Source organism: Cyprinus carpio, chromosome B13 (assembly GCF_018340385.1).
Source record: "Cyprinus carpio isolate SPL01 chromosome B13, ASM1834038v1, whole genome shotgun sequence".
NCBI classification, from domain to species: Eukaryota; Metazoa; Chordata; class Actinopteri; order Cypriniformes; family Cyprinidae; genus Cyprinus; species Cyprinus carpio.
Genome location: NC_056609.1, coordinates 23,959,060 through 23,977,426, shown reverse-complemented (window position 1 = coordinate 23,977,426; position 18,367 = coordinate 23,959,060). Strand labels below are relative to the sequence as shown.

The window sequence follows — 18,367 nt, the reverse complement described above, 5'->3', positions numbered from 1 at the left end:
ACTGTCCTTGTAACATACCTAAGTGTGTATGAAAATGCATGTATATGCATGAACATAAACACTGTTTCCATGGAGACTGTTTCTAATAAATGAGAATAGCATGACATCATTTATGTGACATTAAATATCCATTACTGGTAAAAATTGTGTTGACCATTCCTTGCTGGAAAATACAATTATGGTATATGTTCATTACTTCTCAAACGAATAATGATCCAGTGCAAAAAAACGGACATGGATTTCTGAACGGAAGAGATAATTATCCCTGCATCCGTCTCTCATTCACCCCTCTCTGCCCATTCTGACATAATTGACTCTTGGGGCTCAATTATTCACAGGGTTACCTGGGCAACGCTGCTCGCTGCATTTGCGGACCTCCTCCCCGCTGCCTTCGCATGGCTGCCCCGTGACTGCCAACCCCTGGCAAACGCGTACCCTCCGCTGCCAACCACCGTCACAGGACTTAGAACACCCGCTCCACGGAGCCCAAGCATTCCACTGTCCGTTAGCTGAAAACAGATGCTGACTTTGTAAAGTTGGTCAGTTTTTGTGTTCTTCTTGGTAAACATAGAGGTTTGCTGTGACTTTGAATCAGTAGTTCTGTGTCGATGGTCCCTATCATTTACCTTCACCCAGTTTTTTGCCCATTGGTTTTTGCCAATTATTCTTCTTTGCTGATGAAGTCTTGACACGCTTTTTGTACACAGTCAAAAATTTAAAGACCACTGCTCTTAAAACCCCAAATAATTGGGCTGTTAAGGTTACAGATGCACCTAAACAGGCTCCCATGATTTGCCCTTTTTGTAAGTCTATCAAGTCACCTATTTCATCCACGACTTGTACTAAACACAGGTAAATACAACTTAAAGGGATACTTTAGCCAAAAATGACTATCATTAATTACTCTGCCTTGTGTCATTCCAAACCCGTAAGACTTTCGTTCATCTTCAGAACACAAATTAAGATATATTTGATGAAATCTGCCAGCTTTGTGACCCTGCATAGACAGCAACGCAACTGACACGTTCAAGGCTAGTAAGGACATAAAAAAAAAAAACAATTATACATCAGTGGTTTAACTGCATAAATAAAAAACAACTATAATACCAACTATTCTCAAATAACATAAGACAATGAATTGCTGAAAAAAGTTGTTATTTTTGTTTTCTTTGCACACAAAAAGTGTAGTGTCTCATCACTTCATAGCATTACAGTTGAACCAATGATTATTTTAATGATGTTCTTACTACCTTTCTGGGCCTTGAAAGTGGTAATTGCATTGCTGTTTGAATTGCAGAGTAATAAAGCTCTCGGATTTCATCTAAAATATCATAATTTGTCTTGAGAATGAGTAATTAATGACAGAATTTTCTTTTTTGGGTGAACTATCCCAACTATTGTATCTCAATGTAGTTTTTTGGGTGAAACTACATTGAAATACAATACAAAGAATAGAGACTCAAAGAATAGTCACAAGTTTTTATTTATTTTTATTTATTTATTTTTTTTTATTTTTTTTTTTATTGCAGTCTACAATAAATAATAGGTGTTCATATTTTTGTCCAATGTGTCGATAATCTGAATCTTATTCTGTTCATAGTCTCTTACATTCCATCTTTCAAGCTCGATAATGACATTGCAACTTTATGTGGATGTGCACTCTTAAAGTTATTCGAGCCATCTTCTGTGAAAGCTAAAGAATTATGAGAAGTACAGTGCGGAACATTATAAAACACACTCGTTTGCAAAGGAGGGTTTGGCACATTAAAAACCATCCAGTTTCTTGTCATGTTGACATGCTCTAGAGGCCAGAGATGCAGTAAAACCAGACTTCTGGCAGAATTCGCTCTTGATTTAATTAATAAAATCATTACCACGATACTTGCAAAGATTGGATATTTGTTTCTGCTTTACGAGCGTGAGGGTGCCCTACAACTGGGATAATAATTTTCCTCACTTTGCCAGTCCTGAAACACATTTTATGGTAAAATTTTAAAAGGCTTCGGGATGTTTTATGGGCATCTAATGAACGATGTAAAATATTGTTTCTTGGCATTGGAAAGGGAGAAATGAAAAAAGACAGATGTTGCCCTCAGCTGTGCTATAAATCATGTGTGAGAGAGGACATGTTCACCTGTAAACTAGCATTCACCTGTGCTGAATGTACACTAGTGTTCAAGGACATATTTACATTAACATTTAGACCATGTGGAGGCTGCAGGAATGTTACTTAGAAATCAATAAATACGGTCAAATCATATAAAAGCACTGGGAGATACAGTATTTAATATCTGAACTTTTACAAGCATCCAAGCAAATAAATATTCTACCATTCAAAGGCAAAAATTCCTCACCCTTAGTCTACAATATCAATTATCACATATGTAAAGCTTCTCATAATTGACCTTCAGATATACAGGAAATAGATTTGCATTTACAAGTGCTTGCAATACAGAAATCCATTTCCACCTTATATTATTTATAATTAAATTAAATCTGACCATTTCACATCATTTTGAATTTATTTCTTGTAGTTTTGACATTTTATCTCACATTTTCCCCTCATATCACAACTGCAGCTCCATAGTTAAAGGGGTCATATGATGCGATTTCAAGTTTTCCTTTCTCTTTGGAGTGTTACAAGCTCTTGGTGCATAAAGAAGATCTGTAAAGTTGCAAAGACTAAAGTCTCAAACCCAAAGAGATATTCTGTATAAAAGTAAAGAGTCAACCACAAACCCCTAAAACGGCTCATTCTAACACCCCCCCACATGTCTATGTCACGATGTGGGAAGATTTGCATAACACTGCCCAAATGTTCATGCAAAGAAAGAAGCCGTAACCTTTTATTCTCACTGTTGCCGCTGGCGCCATGTTGAGGAGACGGTGTTTTGTTGTGAAAGCGAAAATGCATTGTTTGGCCTTCCAAAAGAGGACACAACTAGTAATCAGTGGTTAAGCTGTATTCACAACACTGTTTCAGAACAGTTCAACCCAAATATTTAGTGTGCAGCTAATTTTATGAAGGACTGTTTCCTGAACCTGGGAGAGAATGTAACCTGAAGAGAACATTGACTGCTAGATAACCTGTGAGGGTGGGTTAATGTCTATTAGCTGTGCGTGTGTATTTGCAAGTCTCTTTTGCAGGTGTGTTCAATGTTACTGATGAGCCAGCAGGACAATGTGATGGGTAGATTCCTGGGACTGTGAAAGACGCAGTAGATAGACAAGCTTGACCGTCTTGGTGCCGATTGATTTGAGGTATGACTCCACGCAGCGACAACCATCGTAATTGACGCCTGACAGCGAGAGGTCTACGAGATTAATCAACACGCTCTATTTATCCACATTGAGGGAAGTAGGAATTCTCATCGTTCACGTTATGTGCCTTAATTGTCTGGACACTCCATAGCTTTGGCCGCTTGACCCTTGACTGCTGGACAACCTGTGAGGGTGGGTTAATGTCTATCAGGTTAGGTTACGCCAGAATGTTCTAATCGACTGCTGGACAACCTGTGAGGGTGGGTTAATGTCTATCAGGTGTGGTTATGGTGGTAGGGTGGTAGCCTTTCTTCTCATTCGCTGTCCAGTTAGGGGGCGCCAGATTGTGCTATTCCTCCTAGCCTTTGAATTGAAGCAGGCAGTCACATTTATGTTTTCACTTTTTTTTGATTGTGCATACAACTACGTATAGTTTTTCTGTATTTTTTATTAGACTTTTTGTGTATGCCTGTTACTTGTGTATAACAAGGGTAAGAGTCCTTTGCGTTATTGAATAATACCTGCTACAAGAAGACTACAATGCTGGCTGTTCTGACTCACAGTCTGTAAGTACGTTTACATATGTAAAGGATTTGCCACTGATGATTCAAACGCGAGTTTTGAGCAGTGTAGAGCAGCGGTTCTCAATTCCAGTCCTTGTGTCTCCTGCTCTGCACATTTTATGTCAACTAATATGCGTCAACTGAAATATAAAGAAATTTTGATACTTTTTGATAGTTTTGAAATGTCGCATTGTGTGACTCAAAATTGTTATTTTTTATTAAAATTACTAATATTTGTTTTAAAAAATAAAAAATATAATTTTATTTCTTGTAGTTTTGATTTTTACCTAAATATAAATATTATGATACCGACATCACAGTCGGTTACATTTCGAATGCTGAATATTTTATCAATGTAAGTGAACTGAAATATATAGAAATAACATATAGACATTTTAGATGTGAACTCTGGAAAATAAACATTAATGTAACATTCAATTCCATACAAAACAAAACATTTTCCATTTTAGCTTTGATGCTACAACATATCGCGTCTCACCCTGTAAGCAACTTCAAACTCACTGAGACTCTCTGTTATCATGAACCACGTAGAGCAAGAGTCTTACAGCTTACAAGCATCATGCTGAAGGGCCCCAGTATGTTTTAAAGAACTACCTGCCAGGCATACTAAGTATGCGCTCTCAAGCAAGACCCACCGCTATATGGTCTTTTAACAGACTTAAGCTAATGCTCGACATAAGGTATATAGAAGAGATGTCTTGACTGTTGATATGATGTCATACTGTAATTAGCCTGAGGTTCAAAGAAATCACAGATCTATGGCCTTTTTTCCATATCTGATGTTATTTTATAAGATATTAAATTTTATAGGAAGTACAGACATATTTTTAGCAAAAACACAAATTTGATAATTTACAGTCTTTCTCTTCTGGGAAAATTAAATAAAAATATTGATGACTCGGAATAGCATATTCTATACATATTTTAGTTTTGGGGGGGGGGGGTCATAGCTACAATGTCTTAATTAAAAATAATTTTTTGTTTTGTTACAAAAACAACATGTTATTTTTGGATTAAAACTATGATATCTATTAAAAATAAACATTTTAATTATACTGGAAAATCATATTTTTTTTAATCAAAAGAACTAGGGTGATGCTAACGTACGGGGTGGCCTACAAAAATATGTATTCACTGCAGCGCTCTATAACAAACATGATCATCAAAAAATTCATGGGGTCATTAAAACTGTCTTACTGCTAAAGGATATTTCTCTTTTTTCCTTTTTGGATATCCCAGAGAGAGAACTGCTTTAAAAGTACTGAATGAAAAATATACACCTAGATGTCCCTTTGAGTTAATGAGATGTAGAAGGAACGCGAGTCGTACCTGTGCAGTCAGGGTTGGAGCATTCTCTGCTCTCTGCCCAATGTCCTCTGCACTCAGATCCCCCATGAGCAGCCGCTGAGCACTGCCTCTTCCGCTGTTGCGTTCCATTGGCACAGGTCACCGAGCAATCGCTCCATGCACTCCACTCCTGCCACTGCCCGTCCACTGAGCGCGCCCATGCAGAACGCAAAAACAACATCCCAAATGGAGAAGAGAAAATATTGCAAAGAGAAGTAAGTTTCCTGAGCTGGGTTTGGAACATTTAGGGTTAGCATATTCTGTTTAAGATGAATTCATCTGCCATATGTCCTAATATAAAGTGAAGTGTGTTATTTCCTGTGCCACTAGAGCTACCAAATGGAATTGCAACCATTTGTCTAGTCCTGCTTAGCATAACGCCTACTCAAATAATAAAGCATGTTGCTTGCAACAGGTCATGGGTTTGAATGCATTGACTAATAAAATGTATATCTTTTGGTACAAGTGGCTGTGGGTAAAAGCTTTTGCCATATGCATAAATGTAAATGTTTGAAAACATTAGTGGTGCTTTAGTATTTGATTTGCATGGACGCAATTACTTTTCTGTGCAATGGTGCATGTGATTTTGGACAAAAAAAAGGTAACCCATTTTAGCACCCATTCAGAACACCTTAACAACCTCTTAGCAACATAGCATAAAAATGAACACCTAAGGAATTACATAGCAATGCTCTGAAAACCACCTACAACAATCTTGTATAATGGTTGAACCTTCTGCCCTGGCAAAAACCAATCAAATGTGTTCTGTAGAAATGCTATAATCGAGTTATATCTGGAATTCTGTTTTGAACAGAAATTACACATTTAACCTTTCAAGGTTAGCTTTCTCATATATGGAACGTTTTCTTCTAAATAATTTCTGCTAGTATAAAAAAATTCACAATTATTTGAACACGAGTGCTTCAATTAGAATGTAATCAGGATCAGGACAGATATGATATATGAAACAGAAAGAGAAAGAAAGAAAGAAAAAAGATCACATACATTTGGAATTAGGGCTACTGTCAGCCTGAATAACCCCATTAGCCTCAGGGAAAGAGGTAATAATACTGCCCGAGTGCCTTAGATAGCTCACTAACTAGCCAGCATGACCCAGTAAAAGCTACTCCTATAGTGAATATTCTGGGCTTGTGGTTCGTTTCACTCTCAATCCAGAAGAAATTTGTTGAAAACAGTGGAGGCTTTTCATCACACCTGAACTCTGAGGTCAACTTTAAAAGACTCAGACCAAAATATGCAAGCCAGAATTTGGCAACAGCGCAAGCTCTGAGTGAGCTGATGCTACAAAACACAACACAGAGGTGTAAAGAGGGGCTAATTGCTTCTTTTTTTTTCACTGAATGGGATGAGACTTTTAAAGCATGAGACCAACAAAGCTAACCAAGATTAGACAATGTGTTACAGTACTTACCCATCTACAGTGTATAGAAACTCTAAGTGGCTATCATTCACAGGCAATTGCATTTATGTGATTTTCACTTCAGCTCTATAGTAGGTTGAGTCTAAAATAGCATTTCTCTCAGCCTTGCAGATTTTTTTGCACGCCACACGTGGTTGCTTTCAACATGCCAAGAAGCTTTGTGAGCGCATCCATTCCCTCTCTGTCTCATGTAATAAACTATTCCGTAATTGATCCTGTAATGTTCCACCACTGGCAGCTGCTGCTTACTCCCCAGAGCCACCTCCATGTGAGATGAGCTTTGATTCTTTATAGACGGGATCAAACATTGAGGGGCATCCATGTCAGGCCTAATTCCACCAAATCATTCTCAGAGGACAGTGGCTCACAACCGCATCCAAATTAGTGGAGTGGTCTTCAATTTACAACAAAACTGATTACGGTTAGAGAACGGCTAGAAAAGCAAGAGGCTCAGGGGACACACAGAGGCATCGGATTCAGAAAAGAGAGAGAATGACTCAGTAGAGAAGAGAGACAAGATGAGAAAAGAAGAGAAGACAAAGGAAAGACAAGAGGAGAAGAAAAAAGGCTAGAAAAGATTTGAGACAAGAGAAAATATGAGATGATAGGAGATATGAGACAAGTATAGGAAACAAGAGAAGAGTAAAGAAGACAAAATTAGATAAAAATTTAGAAATGAGGCAACTTAAGAGAAAAGATGAGAAGAGAGAACAGAGTACAAGAAAAGAGTACAAAACAAAAGAGGGAAGGGAAGGGAAGGGAAGGGAAGGGAAGGGAAGGGAAGGGAAGGGAAGGGAAGGGAAGGGAAGGGAAGGGAAGGGAAGGGAAGGGAAGGGAAGGAGATATGACAAAATGAGAAGAGAAGAGCACAATTGAGACATGAAAGAGAAGAGAGGACAAGAAAACAGAACAGGAGAGGTAAAAGAAGATAACAGAGGAGAAGAACACAGATGATATAAGACAAGAAGGGATGAGAAGATGCAAGATGAGAAAAGAAGAGCACAGACAAGATGAGACAAAATGAGATGAGAAGACAGAACAGATGCAGATCGGAACAGAAAGTTAGAGACAAGAGGAGAAAAGAAACATGAGAACAGATAAGGTGAGGCAAGATAAGAAAGTTGAGTTGAGATGAGATGTGAGGATGGGAGAAAGCAGTGCATCTGAAGCACACAGACCTGGGCAGAGGGCAATGTTGCAGAGTTTGCTCTGGGTCTCGGGTCCCTCACACGCTCTTCCTCCGTGCTGGGGTGGAGTGCACATCCGAGTGCGGGTGCGATGACCCCTCCCACAGGTGAAAGAGCAGAGGCTCCACGGAGACCACTCTTCCCACACACCGTGCACTGCCAACAGAGGACAAGAGTTAAGACACATACACACCGCTGACGGCATGCACACACACCCACACACCCACACACAGCCTCATTCAAATGCAGCAGCGAAACACCTCCAGCACCGACTCAGCGAGCCTGTTTATCAACAGCTGTTACACAGCCGCAATGAATCCAAACAACTGCATCATTTCCCCTTTCCTTTACAATTTACCTTTCCAAATCCCATACCACTCCACCCCCATCCCGAGTACCACGGCTGATGACATTCTTTTGTCTTAGCATGATGAAAGACATGCCGGAAGGGCTCCCGCTGCCGTGCTGAGTTCGTCTCGGCTCTCTTAGCATACTTATCAAAGTCCCAGGTGTACGTTCTGAGCGCACTTACTGGGGCTTAATCCAGTCATCAGTGTCAAGACTGCTGGGCACCGTTTCCCCTCCAAACGTCAAATCCCCCTCTCTAATGCTCTTACTGTATAATGAAAACTCCAATCCCACTCAAAGAGCATTAATTAAAAACAAACTCTCGTTGAAGCACTCATGGAAAGCCGGCCTTTGCAAAACCAGCTCAATGACTTTGCCATTAACAGGAAGCTTTTTTACTTGCTGTTGGACTCTCATCTATAAGGGGATAAGAGGTGATGCCACCAAATATATGCCATTGTTCTTACTTTATTTAAAGGTATGCGGATGGACTAGATGAGTAGTTTTCAGCAGAATATGTTCTAAATACTAACTACATAACAGTGCAGTTGCAATAGCAAAATAAATAGGTTTCTAAAAAAAAGCATTTTTGTTGTCTACAAAGTCTATAGATCCAGTTCTACTGCATTTTTTGTGCAATTTTATTTTTAAGCTACCAAAAAAATTAATATTTTTATTCAGTAAAGATGCTTCATATTTTTGGTTTCCACATTTTAAACATTGATAATAATGTCACTTAAGAACCAAATCAGCATATTATAATGATCTCTGAAAGATCATGTGACACTGAAGACTGGAGTAATGGCTACTGAAAATTCAGCTTTGCCATCACAAAAATTAATTACATTCTAAAACATAATAATAGAAAACATTTGTTTTTAATAGTCAAAATATTTCACAATAATACAGATTTTCTCTACTTTTAAGCCTTGGTGAGCATAAGAGACTTCTTTCAAAATGTATTACAAAAAAAAAAAAAAATATTGACCTTATTGCCTGGTAGTTTAAGTTTTGGTATGCCAGCATGGTCAGCTTATTTGACATCCCCTTATCAATGAAAACCAAGAACAAAACTACCCAAGACAAAAAAAAAATATTTAGCCAATTCTTCTATTCAGCCATATTATTTTGGTTTATTTCACTATATCAAAATGATTTCCTTTAAGTACATTTTTGTTCACTTTTATGTATTTTGTTGGATCGCCACTTGATATTCAATGAAAAAAAAAAAAAAAAAAAAAAAGGAAAACAAACACCATTTGAGGCATTTCAAATAAACTGCCTCATTTTTCAACCCCTCATAAAACCAGTGTACTGTTTGATTTGTCTCAAAATATGTCCATAGGGGACCGTGGATAAGCTGGGATGAGTTAACCTTTATGTTGAACTCCTCTATATATGCAGCCGAATATATAAACTTTCCCAAACAATAAAACACAGACCATAGCGTGAAAGCCTTGTGTACTAGTACATAACTTATTTTCCTAATGCTTTTATTTTGCCGCATAACACAGTAAAAATGATGTAAATAAAGGTTACCCTCAAAAGAAAAGCAATGTTGTGCTCAATTAGACTGCTGTCCAAGCTACTCCAGAGGGGGAATAAATGGTTTTATTTGAGCATTCAAGAGACATGGTGGTCTTATTTCCAATCCCTTAAGCTCTGTTCTAGCCTTATGTCATTTATATGTGCCTTCAAGCCTTTTTCAACACCAAACTGATCTGAAAAGCTTTTTTCAGTTGGTTTAAAAAATTCTGCACTCAATGGGAAATGTGAACACCATTTTTAATCTTGGAAGCAAAGCAGTTCCATTAAAGTTGCTTAAATTTATGTTCAGGAAAGTTAATTAGCAACATACATAAATCCTTCCCTTGACTGTAAGCAAAAAGTGAAATTTCATAGCCGTTTTAGCGCCTTAGTTACTTTTATAACAGATTACTGTTTATAAACCAAATTATTAAAGCTAACAATAATGATTTATCTATGTGAAACTATGAAAGCATATGTGTCAGTGAGATATGCCTGTATATTTTTCATAGCATAGGGAAAGGCTATATATCTATAATGCTGTGTAAACCACATTGATTCGGCCATATAAAAAGTCTTAAAAGAGCTGAATTGCCATTTTAGAGCTAATGGTGTAAACAAAACGAGTCTCTTTTCATGCCCTTTTACTTAAAATAAAAATCCAGTTAGCTTGTGACATAAGTTCAATGCTGCTGAGGTAACATGTAAAGAGCATTAATTTACCGATACCAAAAGTCTTAAAAGAGCTGAACTGCATTTTCCGAGCTTGTGATGAAGGGAAAACAACAAAAAGCCTCTCTTCACGCCACACTTTTACTTTTCACTTTGACAGCAAGTTCAATGGTGCTGAAGTATCGTTGAGCCCAACTCCATTAAGATGACACCTCCGAAAATGATGAATTAAAGGTCGATAACTCCAGTAATTAAAGATTTTAAAACAAGAGGGTAATTCAGTTTGTTTTTCTGCCCACAGGGGGATAGATTAGTCTTTTTTCCCTTTCTTCTACATGCACCAACAAACACTCTTCTAACAAGTTTCGCTTTGTGTTTGATTAAGGCTTGTGTTGGAATTGTATAAAACGCTTGGCTAAGTCATACATTGAGAAAAGGAACATGAAAAAAGTGAAGGAGCAACATAAAACCAACACATGGCAAGATGAATGACCAAATACACAACTGGAAAAATCAAAGCAGACACAAAGATCACTAATAATTATGAAAATAATAATACCTTTAACATAAAAAATGTAAAGTGAAGCAATGAAAGCAAATAAACAAATAATGACAGCAATTTTCTTGCCCTGAATGATGAAAGATACAGTTTCTTAAGGACAGTCCAGTGTCTGTGACTAACACTACCTGGGCAGGGGGCAGTGTTATTGCACACCCTGGATTCTCTTAAAGGGCCGCTGCAGTGTGATCCGTAAGGTGAGACACATGTTCTGGTTCGCACCTGCGACCCTTGACCGCATGTAACTGAGCAAGAGCTCCACTGGGACCACTCCTCAGCACCAGGGTCACCTGTAGGAGAAGGGTGACACCAGTTAAAAGCAGTAACATGGTCATGTGACACCCCGAGGGGGTGGAGCCAGTAGGAGCAGAAGGGGCCTCACTAAGTTACACACTAAAAAGCCACAGTACATCTTAAAGGCTCCAAGAGCAATTGGAACAAGCTCAAAAGGAGCATCTTATACAGTTTATTGGATATGATCCTGCCTGAATAACTTTCATAATATCTTTCATATAACATAATGTCTACTAAGTTTTCAGTTAATCAGAATTAGTCTGAATAGTTGAGTCTTCGTTTACCCACCATCAGGTCATTTCAAATCTGTATGACTTTCTTACATTTTAAAGAATGTTTCAGCCGATTTGTCCATAAAATGCATTTCAGAACAACGCTTGACATTACTGACTTTCACTCTATGGACAAAAAAAATAATTAAATAAGAGGCATTTTTCAAAATATCTTCTTTTAGGTTTCACAGGAGAAAGTCAGTTCAGGTTTGACATGACATGAGGGTAATAAATGCTGACAGAATTTTTGGGTGAACTGTCCCTAATCATTTCTCATGATCCTCTGTTTGCATTTGTTTAAAGGAATAAAAATGATGTCTGACAGAGCAATTGAAAGTTTAGTTTATAAATATAATTTATAACTCATGGTGATATAGTTTAAAACTTAAGCTACAATTCTATTTCAGTTGAGAAAAAAGCATTACATATTCATTTGATTATCTCTAAGCTCACTTGAATTTGTTCTAGATCGTAAGACTTGACATCATGGTGCGGTTTCAAACCGGTTTCCTTAGGAAGTACCTTCATATGGACATGCTGTCAGTTAAATCACTGACTGACTGGGAAGCAAGACATCTAGCTTTGGTTTCAGACAGCTAAACTCTGCAGGAAGGAAGATTTCCAGGAGCGCAAATGAGAAAACTTGTCCTGGTACTGGCATGAAATATAATACAATCTACAAATATATTAAAAGATTACATTGAAAGATCACAATAAAAACATTAAAAATCCTAATTTATGAATGATTAATACATTTATGCATATTCAAAGCAGGATCATATCCATTTTACTGTGTGGCCACAAAATAGATATCATAATGGGGGCTTTTATTATATTAGCATCCTAAAAATACTAAGGTTTAACTTCATATTTATACTTTAAAATCATGCATGCAACCAATTAGATGGAATAAACTGAAAGGAAAAAGGCAAACAAAACTAATAGATGAAATATATAAAATATGATAAACTATGCAGAATGCATGCAACATGGCTTCTAAAAGTTAGAGAATGATCTTTGATGAGGGTTAGTTTTCTACTAACTACAGCTGCACAGAAGAACAGACCTCTGGCCCTCAGTCTAGACTGTGCTTCACTCTTTTAGATCTCACATCTCCTGGATTTATGCTAAAGCTTTTTGTCTCTTTGAAGCAAAATCAATTAGAATTGGAGATTGTCAAGAAAAAAGGGGACATTCTGTATTCAGCAGATCACAGCAATTTTCGGTAGCGCTGGTCACATTTGAGAATCACTTGATGGAAGAGCTTTCTATGTTGAATCCAAACAACCAAAGCTGTTAGAAGTTCCATCTGATTATGGTTCTGAACTGGAAACATTATGATTTACAGACTGTAATGTCAATTCAATCACTGGCATTCTTTGCCAGAATTAGAATACATGATTCCTATATAAAGTTGTTATAATGGTTGATTTAAAAGCATAGGCTGCTTTCTGGCAAACACATAGAGCTTAGCTTTGTGTTTTATATCTGTTCACTAAATACTGCACTCTGGATCGCCTGTAATTCCCAATGAGCAATTGCATGGCCAGACCAAGCACTAATAAGACATCTGGAAAACTGTCTCCCTAAAAGCACGTTATCAATATCCACAATATAACAATCCAATTGCAATGTGATGCTGAATAAAGGGATAGTATGCAAAAGGAAAAGTTTTAATGTTTTAATATTAATCAACAAATAATTAGAATCATTAAGTTTTGTTTAGTTTTATTTTTTATCATTTATCAAGTCCCATTTAAACAGTTCAGTTAAAGTCTAATGAGAATGAAATAATTTAGGTTTATATGCTCAAAATATACGCAACATTTTTTGGTTGCTTGTAGACTCAATATTTGTTTGTTTGTACTAACTTCCAGAGATTCAACTGGCAATGACCTTGGGTACATATGGACAATTTCCTCTGCCATTCTCAGCGATTAGATTAGATTGAAAGGTGGATCAACTCTGGATGAAGTGGTACAACAACTCAGACAATCTGAAAATGAGAAACTAAATGCAGGATGAATGACATTCTGTTCAGATTTTAAATGGAAATAAATAAACACATAAAAGACCGATTGGAATGGAAACAAGGTTGTTAAGGTTAAGTATGCACAATGATTTGCAACTTAAAAGATGTTAAGTGCTACACAAATGTCACAAATATACAAAAAGGTGCAAAACTTAAACGTCCCTCCCCATAATAGCTACAGATCATATAGAGTTCATGCAGGAAACAAACAAAAGAAAAAGAAAAACAGGGAAATTAAAGCAAAGGAAAAGAAAGAGAAACATCTTCAGGTTTCTATAGGCCTTGTTTTTTTGGCACTTTAAAAGGTAATATATCAGGGTTATTTCATCTCTAAACAGCTGGATAACCACAGATGTTTACTGTTATATGTTAACAATTTAATTGCCATGCAATTAATCTCAGGTTTAACAAGTCTGGTTTATATTTATTGCTTTTAGTGCTTCAAAAAGTCATAAAAACTGTCAAAAACAAATAGAAACCAGAAGCCCAATTGAGTATGGTGTCAGTTTGCAGAAATGGCCAATTCTGTTGTTTTTCCTAAACGCATTAACCAAGTGGAAGAGGGACAAAAAATAAATATGATAAATAAACATTGTCACTTAAAGGTGCAGTACAGAAGATAGCATGCAAGTGACTTAAGATGAAAATTAAGTTTAGTTTACATAGGAAAGGAAAGAAGCATAACTATTGTATTACCAGTTTGTGCCATAAATTTAGCAGATTCATCTCGCTCCTGTAGGCCCTTTGTGTCATGTACTGATCTTGGCCGCTGACTTTTTACAGTATGTTCTCCGATCATTCCATATTCTAGGGACAGAATAGAGGTTCATGAAAACTAGGCTTTGATACAAAATCTTCAGAAAGAGAGAGAGAAAAGGGAAAAAAGAGCTTAGCACAATTCTGGAACGTAGAGGTGGCTCGCAGTACATGGTTTTAAAACAAAATAAAAGTATATCACACATGGACAGCTTTATTTAACTTGCCACTCTTGTCTTTTAGCTTTAGCCTATCTAGAAAAGCAAAGAACAGTGCACAGAACGGTTTATCAGTGGTGAGCTGGGAGCATTAATTGAGCTTAGAAGCACAGCTATGACACATAGAAACACATGCAAAATCAACTTACATAGGCTTTTTAACAAGACGTTGAATTAACCTCCACCCCTCCCCTCCCGAAAACAAACAAAAAAGAAAGGATAAAAAAGAGAAAGGAAAATGTGTAAGCCATTGGAAAGCCACAGAGGAAGGAAGGTGGGTGGCGAGGGAAGGGGGGTGTCATGGACATGCTAGATTGATCCACAGTGCCTGCAACAGATCCAGGCTTTTGGAATAATTAGTTAGTTAAGACCCAGAATTAGTAAAGGAATTACGTGCTGTTATATCTAACAGAATATCAAAAGATGAATTATCTCGCAATTGTATGCTAAGCTGTGTATCACCCATTTTGGATTAATTACACTCTTTTCAGCAAAACAATATGGCTAATTTCTCTTTCTTCTTATCATAATCAATTAATTCAATAAAACTGTTTTGTCAGAAACAAATACAGTGTCCTGATTCGTACAGCCTAGCATGGTTGCTTTTTGAAACCTCTTTCTATTTTTACTCATCTCAATCCATGTACAAAGCATCTTTAGGGGGTTGCAGTCTTGTTTTCAATGCATGTTTCATAGATAGAGTTGAAACAGTTTAAAAGCAATAAGACGCAGCCATGCTTCCATTGCTAATTGGGAATTACTTCACTGATGTGAGAGGTACAAGAAGGAGCGATGTCTTTTACTTCAAGTCTTTTAATGCCAGAAGTATACAGAAACCTTGATGTTACAACAGCGAGAAGAAAAGCTTTGAGGTGAAAGGCTCTGTATTTAAAAGCTGCACTGAGTATAATGCAGTTATAGAAGACTTCAGGCCTGCGGCTGAAAGAGCCATTTGGTCATATACATGTTTATGGCTCTGTCCTTGACCCAGGTGGGCCCAGAGCATTTCCCCACTCCCTTTCTGCTTTGTCCAGTACAACTTAAAAAAAAAAAATTCAAATTCAAAGCACTGCCTCGTCCATGACCACAGAACATAACATACTGTATAAATCATAGCAATGTCACACTGCAACATAAGTCACAAAAACATTGTTAGTGTGGGTGTCAAGGGGCTGTCCTCAAGCAACACATTTTTATTAATGCCACACTGGAACTACATTTGAAGATGTTACAAGTGGGAATGTGTGTAGGGATAATAAATAAGGAATTTTATACATTTTTCTACTTCAGTCCTGGCATGTTCACCCAAAAATGAAACTTTGCTGAAAATGTGTTTGATTCTTCATTGGAATAGATTTGGAGAATTGTAGCATTACATCACTTGCTCAGCAATGGATCCTCTGTAGTGATTCGCTGACAAACAGCTGATCCTCAAAGAGCTGATAAAACAGCACAATACTCTGCATGACTCCAGTCTATCAATTAACATCTTGTGAAGCAAAAAGCTACGTGTTTAAAATAAACCCATCATTAAGATGTTTTTAACTTCAAACCATTGCTTCTGGCTAAAATACAAGTCCTCTATCCATTATACAGCTTTTTCCAGTGAAAAAGTCATCTTGTCTAATTAGGAGAGAAATATGTACAGATCAAGCACTGTTTACAAGTGAAAACAGCCCAAAACAATTCCAAACAAATATGTGGGGGGGGTTTTGATGTGAAAGGACAACAGCGTATGTACTTTGTCACTGAAGGAAGCGTTATTATGGATTATAGACTCGTATTTTGGCCAAAAGCAATGCTTTAAGTTAATACCCCACAAATATTTACCTCACACAACATTAACTGATGGACTGGATTGTTGAGATGTTTTAATCAGCTGTTTGGACTTTCATTCTGACGGCACCCATTCACTACAGAAGATCCTTTGGTGAGCAAGTGACGTAATGCTTAATTTCTGTTCCGATGAAGAAACAAACTAATCTAAATCTTGGATTTTTCAGCAAATTTTCTTTTTGGGTGGACTGTTGCTTTAATTGTGTATCTCGCCCAAAATGAACATTCTGTCATCATGTTATTCCAAACCCATTTGACTTTTTCTTCTTCTTCGGAACACAAAAGGTTAAAATTGAATGAATACCAGCATTGCTGTGCTGTCAAGCTCTGATATAAAAAAAAGCATCATAAAAGTGGACAATAATCTCCTGTGCTATATATTCAAAGTCATCTGAAGTTTTCCGATATAGCTTTGTTTGAAGAATAGACTTAATTTGAGTCATTTCTCACTGAAAAACATAAACTCTGCAAGCTCTCAAATCAAATATGACACCTTCTGATGCAGGGTCAAGAAAACTTGATGTCACTTGGTGTAACAAGGGAAGCGCATGAGTAAAAAAAGAGAGCATTTTATTTTTGAGTGAAGTATTACTTTAATATGAGAACATTTTGTCTAGTAGAAATCAGCCAATAAACAGAAAAATGAATGGATAAAAACTTACACCATAAGTGGAATACAATCTCAAATGTTACTAAATGATTTGGTCAGATTTATATTTACACAATGATGAATAAAGAGATTTGAAGAATACTTTTTGGTTTTTGATTTGTTCAGGTGGCTGCAGACAAAAAATGTCCACATATTTCAAAGCAGACATAAATTTACTATATAATGGGGAATTGAAAATAACTCTTAAGGTAATCTCAAAATTCTGTCATGATTCACTCACCCTCATCTCTTTTCAAAACTGTATGACTTTCTTTCTACAATGAAAATCAATGGTTTCCAATACTATGTTGGAAATTCAAAATATCCTCTTTTGTGTTTTGCACAAGAAAGCCCCACAGGTATGGAACGACATGACCAATGAGTAAAGCATAACAATTTTCATTTTTGAGTGAACTGTCCCTTTAACACCAGGATACTTTTGTACCTTTGATAACTGAAAGCTATCATCTTCATTTTCTCAGCTGAAAAGATCAGTATGGTCATCAGTATATACTTTCATTAATTAGCTTATTAAGTTCCACGGTTATCCTAAATAAATAAATAAATAAATAAATAAATAAATAAATAAATAAATAAATAAATAAATAAATAAAACAAGCCAGGCTGGTTTATACTGGTCTTTTCAGCAGAAATGACAAAATATATTTTGGGACACAAGCAATATACTTCGGTATCACAGAAAATGCATCCATGTCGTCAGAAAGAGACATTCGCATTAGAGACAGTAAGCTATATCAGGCTACATTGATTGAGTCTCAATTGTTCAATGGAAGAATAACAAACTCTCTACAGACATAATGAATCCTTTAGCATCACTTCTACAATGGAACGTTTCCATGGCAACAGTGAGTCAGAGATAGAGAGGGGAAGAAAAAAAAGTTAAAATAACTATTTAAAAAGGGATTCATTAGTGTAGATCCATGGTATTTTGCTTTCCATCAGCAAACACTTATAAGTCAGTGAAATGTCAAGAAAATGATGCTAATAGTCAATCACATATAGCAAATATCACTTATGTGGAAGATTAGCAGTATTTTAATAGAGCTTGTTATTTAATGTTAACACTGTTTTGCTAAATTTTAAATCACATGCACAGATAAATTAAAGCCTACTTGCATTATTAATCAGGATTGAGAGCTGTGTTTGCAGTTATATTGAAATGTTTAATTTATTTGTAATTCATTTCAATTAACAGATTACAAGATCTACATTATGATGGAATTTTCCAGATCAACTAAAGGGTCACATCGCTTTTCAGCATTGCCTATGAGTACTGCCATACATTTAAAGATTATAAATGTTCATAATATGTATCTGTTTGGAAATCAAGTGAGGACAGTTTTGTATCATTTTTGTGAGTTTA

The 18,367-nt window shown here is 36.6% G+C and overlaps 1 protein-coding gene across 4 annotated transcripts in view; it reads right to left on the bottom strand.

Moving 5' to 3' along the window:
- Positions 1–18,367, bottom strand: part of adgrb3 (adhesion G protein-coupled receptor B3) — a 165,096-nt gene that overhangs the window by 72,871 nt on the left and 73,858 nt on the right. For 2 of the 4 annotated variants that reach the window (XM_042737387.1, XM_042737386.1), the window contains exons 3-7: positions 14,221–14,331; positions 11,055–11,216; positions 7,812–7,976; positions 5,175–5,339; positions 345–509 (exon numbers count right to left, since the gene is read on the bottom strand). In XM_042737387.1, the coding sequence (XP_042593321.1) occupies positions 345–509; positions 5,175–5,339; positions 7,812–7,976; positions 11,055–11,216; positions 14,221–14,331 (768 nt within the window). The remainder of the gene's footprint in view (positions 1–344; positions 510–5,174; positions 5,340–7,811; positions 7,977–11,054; positions 11,217–14,220; positions 14,332–18,367) is intronic. The other 2 variants (XM_042737388.1, XM_042737389.1) reach the window with 2 other exon arrangements.